At 36.7% G+C, this 22,543-nt stretch overlaps 1 protein-coding gene across 1 annotated transcript in view; it reads left to right on the forward strand.

Moving 5' to 3' along the window:
• The window catches only part of LOC106082528 (high affinity cGMP-specific 3',5'-cyclic phosphodiesterase 9A), a 306,942-nt gene that overhangs the window by 162,903 nt on the left and 121,496 nt on the right, over positions 1-22,543 (forward strand). Inside the window, exon 5 of the mRNA XM_013245098.2 lies at positions 5,374-5,400. Within this exon, the coding sequence (XP_013100552.2) occupies positions 5,374-5,400 (27 nt within the window). The remainder of the gene's footprint in view (positions 1-5,373; positions 5,401-22,543) is intronic.

Genomic DNA, 22,543 nt, shown 5'->3' on the forward strand with positions numbered 1-22,543 from the left:
CATACGTGTGCAATATGGTCTGAATCGATCTATAGCTTGATACAGCTCCCATATAAACCGATCTCCCGATTTTGCTTTTTGAGCCCCGAATCGGACTATAACTTGATATAGCTCCTCCTCCTCCGTCCTTATTTATTATTCTTCGTCTGCCTAAAAAGAAATACTGCGCAAAGAACTCGACAGATGCGATCCATGGTGGAGGGTATATAAGATTCGGCCCGGGCGAACTTAGCAAGCTCTTACTTGTTTTTGGGTTCTCCTTATTTGAAGTGTTCTTTTATGTGCCCCGTAGCTCTAAGGTTTGCATGTCCGTCTTTGACGCTGAACGCATGAGTTCTTTTCTCGAGGAGAACATCATAAATATTCAATTTCAGCGGTAATCACGCCTTCCTAATGGTGGTAACACCTCTGAGCTATTTACTTAATGTACTCAGACGTATAAACTTCTCTACTGCGACAAGCAGTTCGGACTCGGCAATTTAAAGGAAGCTCCTTGTCATTGATCTTAAACTTGTATCGGCCAGTACTCATTGATATGAGAGAAGTATCCCCACTGTTCCTCAATGGAATGTTTATGGTAAAATTTGAAATTTAGCACAGTATATTGTGTTAAGCCCCTCTATATCTATTCCTGTCGAGTATGGTTCAGGCCGGACCATATTTGATTATAGCCCCCATATAAACCGATCTCCCGACTGAAGTCTTTCACCCATACATTGCGTGTATTTGTTATACGATTTTGCTTATGTACGGTAGAGTGAGATGTGTGGGGGTCCAATAAAGCCTTTCCGATTTTGATGCAATTTAGGCAATATTAGTATATAGCTGCCATATAGAGCGATCTCCCGATGTACTGTCTCAAACAAATATAGGGTCCATTTTTTTTTAATAGTAATTTGTTTTAGGCTCCTAGACGCCCGTGCCCACATTACCATTAGCTTCCATGGGTTCATAAATAGTGTATTTTCACCGTTTCTAGACTTATTGTGGATAATATATCTAAATCCGAGGTGGCGTTGTTCCATAGTTCTTCTCGGACGAACTTAATGCCTTTTTAAGCATTTGTAAAGATATTTTGTTTTCATCATAATAATCAGTAAAAACTTTGTTATTTCACTTAAAATTAAATCGATAGTCAAGGCCAAAGAATTGCTATCACCTGCTATTGAAATTAAAACCCTTAGATAAAATTTGGTATTAATTGCAAAATACCACTTAAATGTATAACATTTTTTATTTAAGCTCAATCCACTTAACCTTATTAGAGTAGCATGAAATACTTGAAACTTCAAATTACACGTTGAAGAAGAGCAAGCTTAACCTGTGCTGTTTTGGGCTAACTGGCAAAGTTGTTCACTCATTTGCAAGCATTAGCTGCTTTGGTGTTGCGCGTGTCGCCTCGATTCAATCCTTAGGGTTCATCATTTATAAAGATTTTAAATGCTGCTACACTGTCTTCTTTTTATTAAGAAAATTTAAAAAGTTGGTTCATTTTTTTTTCCTTTTTGCCAGTTAATATACGCTGTGGCATTTCTCACACATTTAGCCCCTTCTTGTAGTGGTAGTTGAAATATCTCTTTCATTCCAAGTTCGCATTTTACTTTCATTGCGGTTGATGTTGATGTTGCTGTAGTTGTTGTTGTCTTGCTTTTGTTATTGACAACCTCTCTCCCTCACACTCTCTTTGCTGGGGTATACCTTTAACTAAAATGTTTGCAGTTGGCTGACTTTAGAGGTTTTCAACGGCAAAGTTGCTGGCAAAACTTTGTTATTGACGTTGTTGTGTTGTTAATTTAGAAGTTTTATCATTGTTGTTCTTGTTGCTATCTATGGGTATACTACTTCATATGTACACTTGGGGTATGCATGCATTTCTATGTTTTCGTATGCATTTAAAAAAGTTTACACTTTTCGTTTTTGTAAAGTTGTGTATACTCGACTCATCTTGTTCTTCTTCTTCTGCTTTTCTATTTGTAGCTGTTATTGTGGTTTTTGTTGTAGTAGTTGCACATTTACGTAGCTATGAACATCCTTAATAGACTGACGCATAGCGAATATGCATGAGCAGTACATGGGCCTAGAAGGGGTTATACTAGTACAGTGCCTATTAATTTCATAGGAGTTGCTCGTTTTTTTTTCTATAAAACTCACAAAGTGTTTATTAAAAAAAAATAAATCAATGGATTATATTGAAAGTTGGTATAAGATTTTGACCTCTTTGAGATTATATTACATATTGGTGTATGCAAGGAATTTCCAAGAGTTGATATAACATAATAAATAATATTAAATGTCTGAAGGTGTTTAGTGTCGACTTAAGGTTTTTTTTAATTAGGGGTGTCTTATGGTATTCAAGAGTACCATAGCGCTACTAAATAAAAAATGTGTAATTTTTGTCTACCCAAAATCCAATGAAGATCTATTGAAGAACATAAGAGATACAAAGTTTAGGAAAGGTTATAGCGGTAGTCCGAAATTAGCCTCGCTTAGAAAATATTTGTGTTTTGTTTTCATAATCTTCGTCCTGACTGGCAAACAAATTTAAAAACGATCGCTTTTATGATTACAGTATGTAGAGACCATAACTTGTGATGAAAATCGAATACTTTTTATGACGTGTGTAAACTAACTAAAATTCCCATGAACATTCCATTAAGGAACAGGGGATACTTCTATCATATCAATTAATTAGTGCAGTCTTGAGCTGACAAAATATCGACGGCACTATGGATGTTTAATTTTTTGGCTGAATATCGATTGATATTTGTCCGATGGATACTATCGCAAAATATACATTTTTTGCACTGAATGTACCCTTTAATTTACATTTCACCTATAGAGGGCGCAATTTTCTTCCGATTAGGCTAACACTGAAGGTATCCTTTCAAATACCTGTCACCTATAGAGGGCGCAATTTTCATTCGATTAGGCTAACATATTGTACAATAATTTCACTCATGACTTCCAACTGACTTTATTAACCTTGGTTTTATTTGATCTGTGCATTTATATTGCTTCCATATAAATCGATCTCCTGATTTTTATTTCTCATTTTCGTTTAAAATATATGTGCTGGGAAATTAACGATAGTATCGATATTTATTATTAAAACGAAATATCGAAAATATTAAATGTTGCGATTGTGGATAGTTTGCCAGCTCTAGCGCAGTCCAATTAAAGTTAAGGCTCAGTGATTAGAGGCCCCTTTCTATGCGAGCCGCATAGTGACACCACTTGGTAGGGAAGTTTTTATATGTATAGTGTTTACGCCAGGATTTGAAGCCAAGCGTTCGGCGTCATAGTCGGACATGCTAACCTCTGCGCCACGGTGGCCTCCGTAGTGTGTGTAAACGTAGAAGAAAAATATTCTAAAAATATTTTCAATGAGTAAAATATCGGATTGGGAACTTTAGATTGAGGACCTCGTGAGCATGCCGCTATAGTGAGGAAGATAATTTTGGGACAGATACAGGGCGCAGGATATGGCAAATTGCTAATTTTGCCCATGAACATTCCACTAAGGAACAGGGGCAAACTTCTCGCATATCAATGATTGCAGTCAGATTCAAGTTTAAACTCAATGATAAGGGGCCTCCTTTTTATAGCCGAGTCCGAACGGCGTGCCGCAGTTCGACACCTCTTTGGAGAGAAGTTTTACATGGCATAGTACCTCACAAATGTTGCCAGCATTAGGAGGGGAAAACCACCGCTGAAAATTTTTCTGATGGTCTCGCCAGCATTCGAATCGAGGCGTTCAGCGTCATAGGCGGACATGCTAGCCTCTGCGTTACGATGGCCTCCAAGAAAATTAACTCATTATACGACCCATAATTATAAAGGAAAAATCAATTCAATACAGAGATAATATGCCATGTGATCCTTTAAAACCAACCGGAAAAGTTTAAATTCTACTTAGAATACATTTTCATTTATCTCACAACCATCCATAAAATAACTTTAACAAATTTATAACATGTCCCTTCAGCTCTATATAACATATGCTTTCAATATGCTTTTGAAGGCAACCATGACTAAGAGGTAAGCATGTCCGCCTATGAAGCCGAACGCCTGAGTTCAAATCCCGACTTGAACATCAGTAAAATTTTCAGCGGTGGTTAGTCCCTTACTAATGTTGGCTACATTAGTGTTAAAACTTCTCTACCAAGTGGTGTCGAAAGAAGGTCCCTTGTCATTGAGCTTAAAACTTAAACAGACTGCACTCATTGATATGAGAGAAGTATCCCATGTTCCTTAATGGAATTTTCATGGGACATCTGCTAGTAGTTTAGAAAATTTTATTTTTTTTTGAATTAAGAAAATTGTCATCTGTTATATATGACCTTTTTAGTTACATTTCACTCTTCCATAAAATTTAGCCAATCGAATTGTAAATGCATTTTAAATAGAAATAGTAAATGTCACCTTGTCACATATTTCAACAGAAAATTCAATATTTTTTCCTCTTGTTTATAACTTTTAAAAAATGCTTATATTTTGATTGATTTGTTTCTCTATTCAAGTACTTGGCAGTGTAGTGGTAGTTACTGTTAGTTTGCCAAATGAAAATGTCAAAATGCAACAAAACGACAGTGTGTAGAAAAAGTTTTCTTTTTCGTAATTTTTTTTGCCACAACACATACGCATCGCGTCATTGTCTTCAATTGAATGCGAGGACATGATGGCAAAAAGACATTCTGTCATTTGGTGGTTTCCATCAAATAGACTTTATAACGAGCACATATGACACTGCCAGGTGTTGTGTATGTGTATGAGTTTGAGTACGATATTGTGTGTAATGTCAAGGTGTGGGTATGTGCGGTGCGGTGTGGTGCCTTCTCAGGCATAAAGTGAAATATTGTCAGTAAACAAAGTAAAAGACTTGCTCCCATACGGGAAACATGCTAATAGAAAGAGTAATTCAATTCAGTATGCCTTTATTTATGTGTCTGTCAGGCTTTCAATTTAAAACGAGTGTTGGTATCTCCCAGGTGCCTTTTTACCTGCCTGGCTTTCATATGCAAGAGCGCATGTGTGTGTGTGTGTGTGTGTAGTACTTTCTGTCAATTTATAAAAGTATAAAAATATAACTTATCTGTTGTAGTGCCAGAGTTGACATTTAATGCTGCAGCATATGCATGTGTGAGAATGCCTATGCATCTCCGTAGAGTTGCAACAGCAAGCAGCTGTAAGTGTTCTATATGTTTGTATTTATGTTTCTTCTCTCTCACTCTCTCCCTCTCGATGTCTGTCTGTAGCATTTATTTTGCATTCGATGCGTTCGTTTGTAGCCAACAAAAACAAAAGTTGACAATTTTTAATGAAACTTTTCTCCCTTTTTATATTCTTCTCTATATACTCTTTCTCTTGTTGCAGGTAAGTTAACGCACAAGGAAATCAATAGTAAGTTTTTCATGCCTCACGAGAAAAATTTAATATTTTTCCAATTTTCTCTGACCAAATATCTGCATATGACGTTCAACTTTTGTGGGTTTTATTTTATTTTTGATGATTTTGTTGATTGGTTGCTGTTTTTTTTTTTGTTTTTTTGTTTTGCTTGGTTGTATGGGAGTTTGTGGATTTTTTTTGTTTCAATTTGCTCAATTATTTTTCCGTGTTTTTATAGCCAGTTTGAAATGTTGCTATGAAACTTTTTATAATTAAAATTATTATCGACTTTTAGCAATTACTTTCAATTGTTATTTTCGAGTATTTTGCTAAATTAGAAAAGTTGTATTGTTTTTTTTTGTTATTTGTTAATTTGTTTAATTTATTGAAAGCAATTAGATTAAAATAAAAAATATATATATTACAAATAAAAATGAGAGATGAACTTAAGTGAGTGGGAAATTTAATTGAATTGTTGCTAAAATTGGAATTTGTGTGAAAAATGGGGAAAATCCATTTTTGCCACACCATAAACTTTTGTTACATTTCGCCCTATGTTAAAAGTAAGCCGTAAGCCATGGCTTAAATAAAACGAAACGGGCCTAGCAACGGGAATATGAAGGTGCAGGCCAGGTATCTTCTAAAGCTTGCAGACCAATTGGATAAAAATTTAACCTTAGGGAGGCTCAAGAAGTTAAGTAGGGAAATCGGTTTGTTATATGGAACCTATAACAAATTATATACCGATTTGGAGCATTCTTTACATAACTATTGAATATCAAAAGAGTAGTTATCGTACAAATTTCGCCCAATTCGAAGAATTATAGGAAGCTATATCTACGCTGAAAAAAATTTGGCCCAAAATATAAGGATTTTAGCAAAGAAAACGAGCCAAAGAACCAAAACTTTAAAATAAAGGTGTTATCTTTAATTTAAATTTCCTTTAAATTAAAGCAGGAATCCCACGCTGCTTACAAAATCCCTAATTGTTGGTTTATGTGTGGTATTGTGTCGCCCACCTAATTGCCGGGATCTGTTAGCCGCGAAAACCGAGCAATGACATAAGAAATGCTCCAACGTCTCATAATCTTCCCCGCATGCCCTACATATGCTATCACTTGCCGCACGGATTTGGTATAATTGAGCTCGTAGTCCTATGTGTCCTGTTATTATACCGAAAGCATCACTTACCTCCTGCTTGCTTCCTTTCAGTAGTAGCCTCGTCTTCTCACGATCCAGATCTTCGCATAGGCGCATAGGATTTTCGTAATCTTGCAGACCGTTTCGCCGTTCCACAATGTTACATGCGGGTCGACGCTGTCCGAGTTAAGAGCGTGGACTATCTCTTAACTCGGACTGCGTCGACCCGAAAGCCTTCGGGTTAACCAAGTTTGTTGACGGCAGTCCTCTTGCCTTTGCTGCTAAATCGTCTGCCTTTCCATTCCCCCTTAGCCTCGTCTTCTCACGATCCAGATATTCGCATAGGCGCGAAGTCTTGCAGACCGTTTCGCCATTCCACGTAGTCCACGCTATAAACTCGGACTGCGTCGGCCCGAAAGGCTTTGAGTTAACCAAGTTTGTTGACTGCCTTCACTGTCAAATCGTCTGCTTTTTCATACCCCCTTAGCCTCCTCTTCTCACGATCCAGATCTCCGCATAGGCGCATACAATTTTCGTAGTCCTGCAAACCGTTTCGCCGTTCCACATAGTCCACGTTCTTAATATGGACTGCGTCGACCCGAAAGGTGTCGGTTTAACCAAGTTTGTTGACGGCAGTCCTCTGGCCTTCACTGTCAAATCGTCTGCTTTTTCATTCCCCTTAGCCTCGTCTTCTCACGATCAAGATCTCCGCATAGGCGCATTGGATTTTCGTGGTCCTGCAGACCGTTTCGCCGTTCCACAATGTTACATGCCTATGACGGCGATCGCCTGAGTTGAAATCCCGACTTGAACAACAGTAAAATATTCAGCGGTTGTTATTCCTTTAACGCAGTTTGTTGACGACAGTCCTCTGGCCTTTACTGTCAAATCGTCTGCTTTCTCATTCTTCCTTAGTCTTGTCTTCTCACGATCCAGATCTCCACATAGACGCATAGGATTTTCGTAGTCCTGCTGACCGTTTCGCCGTTTCACAATGCTACATGCGTTCGTAGTCCACGCTCTTAACTCGGACTGCGTCGACCCTATATGCTACGGGTTAACTAAGTTTGTTGACGGCAGTCCTCTGGCCTTCACTGCCAAATCGTCTACTTTTCATTGCCCCTTACTCCGCTATGGCCCGGCTCTCACACGATGCATATCGTGCCATTCTCAGAGAAGGCGTTAATCTCCTTCTTACACTCCACGACTGTTCGTGACTTTACCGTTCTGGTAAACCATAAAGATGTTTACACTCTACGTTCTCGCATTAGCCTCACACCACGCATTCTTTGATCCCCGCCTGCAGGACCGTATTATGGTCAGACAGTGTAGAACAGATATCAGTCACTGGGTTTTCAATGTAGACCCCAAGACCCACTCTGTCCTCTAGCTTTGATCCATCCGTGTAACATGATCTTCCAGATGGCAATACTAGGATTCCATCAATCCAAGAGTGTGCCGCTGGCAGCAGTGCCTCGCACTCGACCTCAAGTGTCGTCTCAGGTATCCCATCGGAAACCTCTTCCATTCCTTCCAGGTTTCCTATCAACGCCTCGATTGTACTGCATTGGTATGACCAGCCCCTATCCTCTATCCATGCTCCCATCGCCTTAAGTCGCATAGCCGCAATGGCTGCCTCACACTTTATATGTATGTCTATGGGTCGGATATTTAGAAGAGACTCCAGTGCCTTAGTGGGTGTGGTCCTCATCGCTCCATCTATGCCAAGACAAAATGTTCTCTGAACCTGTTGTATGGTCCTTATGTTGAACTTTTTCTTCATAGCAGTCCACCAAACTACTGAGGAGTAAGTGAGTATTGGTCTAATCACGCTTCTGTAGAACCATTGGACTATCCTAGGATTCAGGCCCCATTTCGAGCCTATGGCCCGTCTACATAGTGCCCAACATCTGAGAGCCTTCTCAGTACGCTCCTGAATATGACACTTCCAATTCAGGTTCCTGTCCAAGATCACACCTATGTATTTGACCTTGTATTATCCTAACGTTCGCTCTTCGTATCACCTTCGCTGTTCACCAAACGCCTGAGGCATAACTTGGTATTGGTCTAATCACGCTCCTGTAGAGCTAGTGGACTATCCTCGGATTAAGAATCCATTTTTCGTCTACAGAATGCCCAACATCTCGGTACGCTCCTTAATTTGCCATTTCCACTTCAGTTTCCTGTTCAAGATCACTTCTAAGTATTTGACCTTGTCAGGTATCGATATCGTTCTATTGAGAAAATTTGGTACGTTAAATTGGCCCACCTTTGTCTTCCTCGTGAAAAATCATATTTTGGTCTTTTCTTGGTTAACATTGAGGCCTCCGGGTTTAACTCAGTCATACGCCATAGGCAATACCCTTTCGATCCTTCTGCAGAGCTCGTTTCCATCCTTACCCCTTAGAATTATTATAACATCGTAAGCATCCGTAATAGGTTATTTATGGTGGTCACCCATGGGAGTGGTAATAAAACCTGGTCCACCCGATACTGGTCTAAGGATTGGATCAGTGTGTCGCATCTGTTATAAGCTCTCTCGATGTCAATGCATACCGCCAGTGTGTATATCTTGGCATCGAAGGAATCTTCTATCGGCTAGCGTTACTTGTTCCAAATTTTGCATGCTTTCGACAGACGAATGGCCATGAAAAGATTGACTTAAAATGTGAAGATGATGAAGTATATTTAGAACAATATTTCCATTAAACGGAATGACGATAATCGTTACCCCCATTGTCCCCATTGTATGGTAGAGGGTAGAAATACTTGTCTTTAACTTGGTGCATACCCATTTAGTTGATGAACTTAGGGATGAACTTTGATTAACCACTCTCAATCAGATGAAATTGCGATTTTTATGCCGATTGTTTGAAATGTCCGATTATACACAATTCTATCAAAACAAAGTCCTATCTATGTGGGTTCAGCACTTTACGACTGGAGATCTGTCTTTATGAAGGCTAGACTAAGGTCCGATATAACCTATTTAGGAACTTTACTTGCCTGTGGTTAAGAAATATTTTGTGCCTAATTGCAACTCAATAACTCATTTTCACAGATTGTGGGACAGACCAGCAGACAGGGATAGAGAGTCCTGGAATTTTATCACAATTAAGAATTTATATACATTCTAGGGCTGTAAAGGATATTTTGAAGTGCTGCAAATATAGTCACCATGGCTACAGAAGTTGGCATGGCGCTGTGATTCAAAATCTTCAGTGCCTTTTGGTTAGGTATTACATATGAGTCTTCCTCCAATTGATATTGGAATTTCGTAAAGTATATTTTATTTGTAGTTTCTTTGCTCCACAAAAGCCAGATAAGCTTGTTTATGTGTGCTTCAAACTGAATTCAAAAAAAAAAAAACTTCACCACAAAGCGGAGTCGCACTGCGGCACGCGGTTTGATCTCGATTTTAAAAAGGGGCCCCTTATCATTGAGCTTAAACTTAAATCGGATAGCAATCATTGATATGTCCCTGTTCCTTAATGGAATGTTCATGGGCAATTTGCATTGTGTTAACTGAATTAAAATCACTTATATGCCAGGCAGCGTACAAAGATTTAATATAATCCAAACAATAAAATTTCCTCCACAATCTGTTTTGTAAATTTGTATTAAAAGGAATTTGTTTTTAGATAATTCTTAAAACCAATTTTGTATTCCTATGAACAATCTCAATTACAAATATTTGCAATGCGTTACTCATTCCATGCCATACCATACATAAACACTTACTTAGTGAAAACATAAATCATATCTGGCCTTTTATTTGTGGAATTGTTCTGCAAATTCAAGAATTTGTAGAACAATTCCATAACTCTTGTTAAAAAGTTTCAACACTAACGTGACACATATTCAATTGTGTGTGTGTATACAATAGAAAACTTCTTTAATACCAACAAGATTGTTTTTCCACAAAAGACCCTCTCACATATACTACACACTCATGTGTATGCGAGTATGAGCTATTTCATTTATTTAGCATTTAAAATTCTTAACACAGCACTTATTATTCCTTGTTATACGCCATGAGAGCGGTATGAGTAATTTTTATAATTATGTGAGTGACAAATTGTCAATTACTCATACAACAACCATCTGTTTCTTATCCGATTCTATTGTGATAGTAAGTAAATATTCATATTTGCTAAATTGCAAAGTAAACACAAATACTTAACAAAACCGAATAGTTTAAATTCGTGAGTAAGGTAAAGAGAAAGTGAATGCGATACATATTACTCATGCCCCATATTTTGCATATGTACACTGAGAAAGAAGATGGCTCAAAATTTAAGATTTTTCCTTATTCGTAGGATTTTAACAATGACAAGGAGCCATAGAACCAAAACTTTAAAATAAAGATACTATCTCTATATTAAATTTCCTATTTACTAACGGACATGGCCATCCGTTTGATTGATTCTTATTTTACTTCAAATACTGTCCAATTAGTATTTTTTGAAAAATGATTTATTTTAAACTTGGCATCTTAACTTTTTTTCTATTTCAAGTTTTATGCCGAAGATCATTAAATTTTACAATTTTTTTTTTTGTTTCTCTGGTTTCTCTTTCGAGGCGATCTGAATGATCGGAGATTTTCTTTGCAAGTGGGAAAGGAAAACCAGAGATCACAATACACCAACCACTATGGGACGCCTTTGGTTAGAGGACTTTTCAACCATATTAGGTGTGATGACTTCAAGGGTCGACAACCCAGACTTTTAGCTGTACTTTTCCCACTCCCTTCGAGTTATGAAGAAAACCATAACTGGTTAAAGCGCATCACATTGGTGATGCTTGTGAACCAAAGACAATTGAAGGTGGAAATAAGCCAGCCTTTTGAAATGTTGAAATCACACAATGAGAAATAGAAGCTATATTGACACATGAAGAGATATTGATCGAAAGGATGCAGAAATTGGCTTTTTGTAGTTAAAATTAAAATCCATTATGCCATTTCCATTTGGAATTAACAGTGACGTTGCAAATTATCAAACAATGAACTGTAGGTCCAAAAGACGGCAGGTTAGAGAGCAACACTACGGTACTAAAGATAGCAAATCCATCTGTTGTCTGGCAATTTCTTTTCAGTATTTAATCAAAATCATTGCATTTCTTGTGATATTCATTGTCATGGTCATTAACTCGACTCACTCGCTTTGGGTGAAATAATGTTAATGGGTTTAATTTCTGACAAAACCCAATAGATAACAAACATTTTCTTTGCATTTTTTTTCTATGAAGATAAAAAACCATTTTGATAATTTATAAATCAAATTCTATATTTATTATAACCATCACCATAAGGTGGGGTATACCAATGTAGTCTTTCGGTTGGTAACACATCGAAATATTGATCTGCAACCCTATAAAGTATATATATTCTTGATCGCCTCAACATTCTGGATTGATCTAAGCATGTCCCCGCCTTTGTTCCTCCGTCCGTCATTCGAAAACATGCTAGCGGTCGAGCGCGTAAAGCTAGTCGCTGGAAGTTTTACACATAAACTTCTTATTGATGTAGGTCGTTGGGGATTGCACATAAGCCATATCTGTTCAGATCTGGATAAGGACCACTTTATCCTTCGTCTAGACTTCTTGGGCGCCTACAATCCACAATTTTTGTCTGATTTGGCTAAACCTTTGCACCTACTGTTCTGTTGCGACTTTCAACAACTATGACAAGTATGGTCCAAATCGGTTTATAAACTGATATAGCTCCCATATAAACCGAACAGACGGACAGAGCTAAATTGAACTAGGAAGTGATTCTAAACCGTACGGTATACTTATCAATGGGTCTAGCTCTTCTCCTTTTTAGCGCAAATGCACAAAGTTATAATGCCCTGTACCACAGAGGTTGTGTAGGGTATAATTAATAATTGGAAATTTTCAATTGTTTTTGTAATTGATTATGCTTTTTTAATTGATTTTTTTTCATCACCTTTTTCAAAAACTGTGATTGATATTGTCATTGCCGTGACTGAAGCAGTTTCAATTAAAAATAAATTGGGTCAAATAATTATTGAAATAGATTTTAGCGGAAAAAGTTCTGATACAACTTTCAAGTGCTGTGGCAAGTGCGGTTCATATCGGCCTATAACCATATATAGATCCCACATGAACCGGTCTCTCGATTAGCCTGCTACGGCTCCTAAAAGCTTAAATTTTTGCAGGGTTTGGCAGAAACTTTGCACGTAGTGCTCTGTTATGACTTCCAACAAGTGTGCTTATTACAGTCCAAATCAGCCAATAACCTGATATAGCTTTCATAGGAACATATCTCCTTTTGCCTGGTTTGGCACAAACTTGCTTGTTCCAGAGGCTCAAACCTACAACTATTATCTGATAACGTTGCACCTGGTGTTCTATTACGACTTTCAACAGTTGCGCCAAGTGTGGTTTAAATCTGTCTATGACCTGATATACATAGATGCCATATAAACCGATCTATCGATAAACCTTCTTCGGCTGAAAGAAGCTTTAATTTTTGCTTGGTTTGGCAGAAATTTGAATTATAGAGTAAAATTATGCCCTTTAACTAAGTGGTGGTGGTGGTTTTCGGTGCATTCAGCCCGGCCAAACATAGCACGTTTTTATGGTATGGAAATTTAAAATCGTTTTTTTTTGGGGACAAGGGGTCGTATAAGCGATTTTTATTATTACATCGTTAATGAAATTACGTATACGTCTGACAGAACAAGATTGAATTCATTCATTGATTGCAATCATTATAATTTTTAATATTTTTAATAGGGCTACCAAGGTATCAACGTTTCATTTCTGTGTGTGTGAGGAGTTCGTACAAGCGTAGTAAATTTTCTAAAAGTCGAAACAACTTAGTCAGCATTTTGAATGCAAATATTTTCGTTGATCCCCAAATCAATTTTTACACCCACTACCGAAGGATGGGGGTATATTCATTTTGTCATACCGTTTGCAACACATCGAAATATCCATTGCCGACCCGATAAAGAATATATATTCTTCATCAGCGTAAAAATCTATGACGATCTAGCTATGTCCGTCCGTCTGTTTGTTGAAATCACGCTACAGTCTTTAAAATAGAGATATTGAGCTGAAATTTTGCACAAATTCTTTGTCTATAAGCATGTCAAGCTCATAGATGGGCTATATCGGACTATATCTTCATATAGCCCCCATTAATACCGCTCCGACGATTTAGGTTCTTAGGCTCATAAAAGCCACATTTATTTTCCGACTTTGCTGACATTTGGGAAATTGAAATTGGCGCAGGTCGGTCCAGATTTGGGTATAGCTGCCATATAGGCCGACCTCTCGATTAAAGGTGCCATAAAAGGCTCATTTATTGTCCGATGTCGCCGAAATTTGGGACAGTGAGTTGTGTTGGGCCCTTCGACGTACTTCTGCAATTTGGCTCAGATCGGTCCAGATTTGGGTAAAGCTGCCATATTGACCGATCTCTCGATTAAAGGTTTTGGGGCCATAAAAGGCTCATTTATTGTCCAATATCGCCGAAATTTGGGACATTGAGTTGTGTTGGGTCCTTCGACATTCTTCTTCAATTTGGCTCAGATCGGTTCAGATTTGGATATAGCTGCCATATAGACCGATCTCTCGATTTGAGGCGCATTTATTGTCCGATTTTACCAAAATTTGGAACAGTGAGTTGTGTTAGGCCCTTTGACATCCTTCTTCAATTTGGCTCAGATCGGTCGAGATTTGGATATAGCTGCCATATAGCTGTCATATAAACCGATTTGGGGCTATAAAAGGCGCATTTATTGTCCGATGTCACCGAAATTTGGGACAGTGAGTTTTGTTAGACCCTTCGACATTCTTCTTCAATTTGGATCGGATCTGTCCAGATTTGGATATAGACCGATCTGTCGATTTGAGGTTTTGGGCACATAAAAGGCGCATTTATTGTCTGATGTCGCCGAAATTTGGGACGGTGAGTTGTGTCAGGCTTTTCGATATTTTTCTGCAACTTGGCTCACATCGCTCCAGATTTGGATACAGCTGCCATATAGACCGATCTCTCGATTTAAGGTTTTGGGGCCATAAAAGGCTTATTTATTGTCCAATTTTACCAAAATTAGGGACAATGAGTTGTGTAAGGCCCTTCGACATCCTAAATTTGGCTCAGATCGGTCCAGATTTGGATATAGCTGCCATATAGACCGATATCTCGATTTAAAGTCTTGACCCCATAAAAGGCGCATTTATAATCCGATTTCACTGAAATTTGACACAGTGACTTATGTTAGGCTTTTTGATATCCGTATCGTATATGGTTCAGATCGGTTTATTTTTAGATATAGCTATTAAAAAGATCAATATTTTGTTATACACAATTGAACAATGACTTGTTTAATAAGTACAATTTGGTCCAAATCGGAACATATTTCGATATAGCTGCTATGGGGCATAAGGTAGGCATTTTTTATCGGATTTGGTTTGGTGGTTTACATATATACCCGTGGTGGTGGGTATCCAAAGTTCGGCCCGGCCGAACTTAACGCCTTTTTACTTGTTTTTTTTTTTGTGTTTTTTGAGATAAGGGCAGTTTAATCGTTGGAGATTTTTTTGTTTTAAATTTTAAAGTTAAATAATTCTCTATGAGGACAAGGGGTGGCATAAACAATTATAATTATATGATAAGAATAAAAATCACTCATACGTTCAATGGAACAAAAATGAATTACAAAAACTAATAAACAGCAGACAAGATAAAATTTTCGAAAAAAAAGCATTGCTGTTATATAAAAAATAGAGTTTTAAAATAAATTACATTTATTTTGATAATAAAACTACACTGAAATTTCCAAAAACTTCGAATCAATAAATGCCGATTTTTTCGTTTTTCTATTTTACAAATTTTTGTACTGCTATGTATTAATTACAAATGTTGGAGTGTAAACAACAACAACAACAAAATATCATACATAATTATAAACTGCTGGGCTGTTTGTTTGCTTAAGTGAGAGTTTTAGCTTTTGTTTTTCTTTGTGTGCTAAATTAGCATTTTGGTAATATTAGTGCATACTTAACTTTGTGTGTTTTATTTATATTTTTTCTGCTCTTCAGCCAAAAAGACCCTCAAACGTTTTTGTATACAATTTCTCTGAATTTCTGTAGGGTGCTGAAGTATTTGCTGCAAAACATACACCCCAAAAACTTCCCAGCTCGAGTTTCTTCTTGTGGCTTTTCTTATTAAGCACTGTGGTCTATGGCGTTTTTTTTTTTTTTTGTTTTTTGCAGTCAGTTTCAGAGTCACTGCTCTCGCTCGCTCATTAGCAACAGTTGCCATGTGAAAACGTAATTAAAAATTAAATATTCATTTGCGTTGTATGTTTTTTCTTTTTATTTTTTCTTCTGCCTCTAAACTTGATTACAAAGTGAAGCTATGCAAAACGCTTGGCTTGCCCAAAGAGACCGTGGTGTGTTGTGTTTTTATTTTGTTTGGTCCAAGGAAATGGAAAATGTGTTAAATATTCGCCCTGAAGTGCCTTTCTGTTTGGCCATAAAGCAAGAAGATGAATGTTTGTCGCTTAGACTAGAGCATAAATATGATAAACACAGTAATGTTTAAAAGTGTGTAGCATATTGGAAATTTTTCCATGAACATTTCGTTAAGCAATAGGTGCAAACTTCTTACATATTGATAGGTGCTGCCTGATTCAAATTTAAGCTCAATGATAAGGGACGACGGCGTACCACTGTACGACACCCTTTTTTGGAGAGAAGAATAAAAATGTATAGCAAATACCTAAAATTTTAAAAAATCTTGAAAAATACTAAGGCCATCTTTAACGTTCGCAAGAAGAATGGATTTAACTTAAATTTCATAAAGAAACAGGGATAAATTACCATTACTCCCTTTAATTTTTTTTGTCGCATACTTTTGGTCTTTACTATTATTGCGACCTTTTCCTAAGCTAAATTTACTTCAGTTAGATTCTTTTTATGTAAATATTTGCCAAATAGCCTAAAAGACCCATCATTTTATTTACCATGATTTTTGAGGGCTTTTTAAAATATTTTATAATCCTCATAATCTCAAATACTTGCCGTTGGTGGTGCTAATGTGACCGGGATTAAAAGGATCTTTTAATTAAAGTTAAAATTAAAATAGAGATTGTGCCATTATTAATTTGCCCAACGAAAATGAGCAAAGATTGCAGGTACTCAGGGTAGAAGTTGTCATGATAACAACTTTAGAGCAGTACAAATACAAATAATAAAAATTTGTAAGAATTTTATCTAATTGGAGAAGCTCTTTTCAAAGCAGGCAAATATTTTGAAGATGTGAATAAGTGTAGCGTAAAAAATATTTGAACAAAAACAAAAAATATTAGGAAATAGGGTTTCGACAAGATTTCAATAGAAATAAAATTTCAAATCATGAAAAAATTTTCTATAGAGAAAACGTTGACAAAATTCTTGTTTATAAAAATGTGTGTTTGTTTCTTTGTAAGTTTGTTTGTCTGTTCCATATAGACTCCAAAACGGCTGAACCGATTTTCTAGAATTTTTCACAGATGGTGCAGAATAGTCCCGTGGTGAAAATAATTGGGGTTTGATATCTGAAGTGGGGGCGTACCCACCCCCTTAACCTAATTTTCAGACACGCCAAATTTCGGGGATGGGTGGGCATAAGCATAGATAGGCCTCTACTGGTGGGATAAACACCCCCAGAATAATTTAAGAAAGGGGCCGTCTCAGCCCCAAACCCCAACATATGGGTGTATAGACCAATCATGATAATGTGGGACTCAAATAAAAAGTATTTGAAAGTAAGCTAGAGGCTCAAGAAGTCAAGATCCCAGATCGGTTTATATGGCAGCTATATCAGGTTATAAACCGGTTTTAACCTTATTCGGCACAGCTGTTGAAAGTCATAACAAAATACGTCATGCAAAATTTCAGCTAAATCGAATACGAATTGCACCCTCTAGAAGCTCAAAAAGTCAAATCCCAAGACCGGTTTAAATGACAGCTATATGAGGTTATGGACCGATTTGAACCATACTTGGCACAGTTGTTAGATACCAGAACAAAATACTTTGTGCAAAATTTCATTCAAATCGAATAAAACTTACGCCCTCAAGTGGCTAAAGAAGTCAAGATTCAAGATCGGTTTATATGACAGCTATATCAGGTTATAAACCGATTGAACCATACTTAGCACAGCTGTTGAAAGTCATAGCGAAACACGTCGTGCAAAATTAAATTCCAACCGGACAAGAATTGCGCACTTTAGAGCTCAAGAAGTCAAGACCCAAGATCGGTTTATATGGCAGCTATATCAGATTATATACCGATTGTAACCGTATTTGACACAGTTGTTGGATATCATAACAAAACACGGCGTGCAAAATTTCATTCCAATCGGATAAGAATTGCGCCCTCTAGAGGCTTAAGAAGTCAAGACTCAAGATCGATTTATATGGCAGCTATATCAGATTATTGACCGATTTGAGTTATACTTAGCACAGTTGTTGGAAGTCATAGCGAAACACGTCGTGCAAAATTTCATTCCAATCGGATAAGAATTGCGCCCTCTAGAGACTCAAAAAGTCAAGACCCAAGATCGGTTTATAAAGTACCATGATAAGTGTTGCCGTTTTTGATAGGTTCCTACCAAAATTGTTAGGTTTTTATTCTTTTGGTAGGTTGGTAGGCTGCCTTCAATTTTTGGTAGGTTTTTCCAACAAATGTCAAAATGATTATTGAAAAAATTGCCGGAGATAACTCGAATTTACTTCACTTTTTGTCGTTTTTGTGTTTTTGTTAAGAGTGCAGAATAAATTCATGCATGTCGAGGGGCCAAATACTGTTACTAGGGGTCTCACTACTTTAAATTTCAGGAAAAAGGGCGGTGGATCTGATATTGATTGAAACTGTTACGAGCGTTAAGATATCCCTTCACAATTTCGTAATTACTGGGTAAGAAATACGGCTTTGTGCGTTCAATCTGATCCGTACTCGCTGTAAAGGCGAAAATCGCTAGTAAAAGCGCATTTCTAGGCTCAAACACTTAAATCGTTCATTAAAATTGAGAAAAATACGACTTTTACCAGGAGAAACGTATAAAGGATGCTATATCAAGATATAGGCCATCTGTCAAAAACAGACAGATGGAAATGCATAATTTGATGTGTTGCAAATGGAATGGCGAAATGGCCACTTCTTGGTGGGTATAAAAACTTATACCGCAAGTTTGGCTTGAAGAAAATTTGGTGGGTTTTGGTAGGATTTATCTCAAATTCAGGTAGGAAATAATTTGCTTGAGTGGCAACACTGACCATGATCCATTTGAGAAGTTTCTGCTGATGAAGATTCTGGCGAATCAGCAATCACGATACAGAAGGCCGGTCAAATGCTTTTAAGCAACATCACTCATTTTGCCTTAATTTTTAAAGTTCTTTGCTGTGCAATTCTTTGGATAGAAAGCATTGAACGTAATGGTCTATAGCCGGACAATATCTTGCAATAAAATCTTAATAAATATAAACTTTTGATAAAATTTTTTATGGATATAACATTTTATCAAAATTGTCTTGAGAAATAAAATTTTTAAAAGCTGTTCTTTAGAAATCCAATTTTGATGAAATTTTCTATAAAAATTTAAATTTTAACAAAATTTTCTATAAAAAAATTGACAAAATCTATTATATAAAATTTAAAGTGTGTTTATTTGTTTGTTCCGAATAGACTCGTAAACGGCTTGAAATTTTCGCAGATTGTGTAGGATGGTCTGGAAAGAATAATAGGCTATAGGATTTGTTGTTATGATAAGGTGGCGGACCCTCCCCTTTACCCCAAAAGCACCACCCAAAAATTAAAGTGGACTGATCGGGACAATATGAGACTCAAATGAAAGGTATTCGGGAGTAACGTACTGACCCAAAATCCCTTCAAATAGGCATATTGGATGATATTGACAATATGGAAAATATTAGGGAGTAGATTATGAATATGGTCTGGAAGAAGCAATAGACTATATAATTTGTGGGTATCGGAAGGGGGTTGGACCCTCCCCCTTACCCCAAAACCACCACCCAAAAATAAAACTAGAAAAGTGGGAACAATATGGGAATCAAATGAATGGTATTCGCGAGCAGAGTACGAATTTGATATAAGTACCAATGTGGCCGCACAGACCCAAGTTCCAATGTGGCCGCACAGACCCGAAGCCACCTTCAAATGGGTACTTGTATGGGATTTCAAAACAGTCAATCATGGCTGTATGGAGTACAAATTAAGGTTAAAAATAGTATTTTTGAGCAGATAGACAAATTATTCTGGAGAGATATATATGGTATTAAGTAAAAAACATATCTTTCGCGTAATGTTAATGAATGCTATTAAAATTCTAACAAAATTTCCTATAGAAATAAAATTTTGACAAAATTTTCTGAAGAAAAAAATTTTGAAAAAATTTTCTATAGAAATAAAATTTTGACCAAATTTTCTGTAGAAAAAGTGTTGACATAATTTTCTATAGAAATAAAATATTGACATAATTTTCTAAAAAGATAAAGTTTTGGCAAAATTTACCATAGAAATCAAATATTGAAAAAGTTTTCTAAAAAAATACATTTTTTACAAAGTTTTCTACGGGAATAAAATTGTTACAAAATTGTCTTGGAAGTAAAATTTTGACTATATTCGTATACCCAGCACCACAGGATTCATTTAGTCATTCCATTGAAATATCTATTTCCCTATCCTACAAAGTATATATTTTCTTCAACATCATAAAATTCTTAAATGATATAACAATGTCCGTAAGTGTCTGTCCATCCGTCTGTTGTAATCATGCTACAACCTCCAAAAACTGATATATTGGGCTAACACAGACCCGTATTTTTTCCACTTCCAGGTTAGATCTTTTAACGGGCCAAATCGAACTTTTTTATGATAAATCTGCCATATGGACCGATCAGCCGCTTTATTGTCTTAAGCCCATGAAATCCGCATATATTATTCGATTTCGCTAAATATTAACACAAAGAGTAGTTTTAAACCACGGAGGCCACCGTAGCGCAGAGTTTAGCATGTCTACCTATGACGCTGAACGCCTGAGTTCGAATCCTGGCGAGACCATCAGAAAAAATTTGGTTTTCCCCTCCTAAAGCTGGCAACATTTGTGGGGTACTTTGCCATATAAAACTTCTCTCCAAGGGGAGTTGCACTGCGGCACGCCGTTCGGACTCGGCTATAAAAAGGAGGCCCCTTATCATTGAGCTTAAACTTGAATCGGACTGCACTCATTGATATGTTAGAAGTTTGCCCCTGTTCCTTAGTGGAATGTTCATGGGCAAAATTTGCAATTTGTAGTTTTAAACCTCCACTCAAGCGACCCAAATATGGTTTTGATCGAAGTATATTTACATATAGCCACCATATATGGTCTAGATTGGAGAATATTAAGATATAGCTGCCATATAAACCTATCTTCCCATTTGGGGTCTTAAGCCCATGAAAACCACATTTATTAACCGGTTGAAATTGAAATTTGAAACAGTAAGTTATTTGAAGCCTCCCGTCGTCTGAACCGAATATGATCCAAATTGGACCATATTTAGATATAGCTACCATATAAACCGATTTTCCAAATTAGGCTCTTAATCCCATAAAAACGGATTAATTGCAGGATTTTGCTGAAACTTTGACTTGCATAAGAGTTCTCAGGACCTGAATCGAATATGATCCAGACCAATCCATATTTGGATATAACTAAGGATATGGTAGTGGAGATATATTGTAATATACTAGCATGATTAATATATCCACGATGGTGGGGATACAAAATTCAGCACGGCCAAACCTAACACATTTTTAAAGTAAAATTTTGATAAATTTTTTTTTGGTTTTGGAAAATCTCAACTTTATTTTCTTTTTTATATGTAAAGCTTTTCGTAATAGATATGAAGTTTTTCCATAAAAAGAGGATTTGTATTCTCCCCTCTAAATAACAACTTCTAAAAATATGCATAATATCTTTCATGCAATAATCCTTTTCAACGTAACTTATCATTATCTTCTAGATCCTGCTCCCTTTCCAATTTTTTGTTTTCATATTCTATTTGTTGTTATCATTTCTCATTGTTATTCATATTTAGCTCGTAAATACTTCATCATGTTGGTTTTCTTTCGTATTTTGTGTTCACCCAAACTTGTCTCAGTGAATTTTTCCCAAATTGATACAAAGTATCAATAGAGTTATATTTTGCCAAGACCAAGTCAATAAATCCTGCAAGCAGATTTGCCATAACTCAATAATAACTTTCTCTGTATGTTAATATGAATATGGGTGTGTGTGTGTGGCATAGATTAGATTTGTGTCTGGTAGCAGTAACAATGAAGCTGAATGGCATTGCGTTTTTTTGTCTATTTTTTGGTGGGGGCGAGGGATGGTTGCTGCGAACATTCGATGCGTTCATCAGTTTGTCTTTGAAGGAGTCATACATATTTATCGGATTTTCCCACGTATCTAACGATAATTGGGAAATTTGTTAAAAGGCAAATAAGAGAAGCTTAGGGATGATGTTATGGTTACATTCTTTGCTCTCGCTTTCTTATTGCTCTCCCTCGCCGCATTTTGATATTTGTATTTTATTTTGCTGACGTCATCAAAGCATGGGCTTTGGCGTACAATTTTCTAAGGACATATGGGGAGCATTATGAGCATTTCACTAAATAAAAGTGTCCTGAGAATGTAGGTTGTAGTCGCATACAACGTCTCTCACACACACACACACTAGTATAATAATAATCATAATATTAACACGTCTCTTAGAAATGCGAGCCTTTGTGAAACTTGGAGGTTCCCTCACATGCTGTTTTATAGAGCATTTCGGTGATTCCAAGGAGAGTCAGTGTGAGGGGAAATGAGAGAGGGGCAATGACAAGGTGATCTTAGATGTGTTTATGATGTAATGTGACATTCTTCGGTTTGTGATGAAATCTTTAGAAAATTCACATTGCTCTATAAAGCCACCGTGATGTGAGTTGCGTT

Source organism: Stomoxys calcitrans, chromosome 4, assembly GCF_963082655.1.
Source record: "Stomoxys calcitrans chromosome 4, idStoCalc2.1, whole genome shotgun sequence".
Classification (NCBI taxonomy): Eukaryota; Metazoa; Arthropoda; class Insecta; order Diptera; family Muscidae; genus Stomoxys; species Stomoxys calcitrans.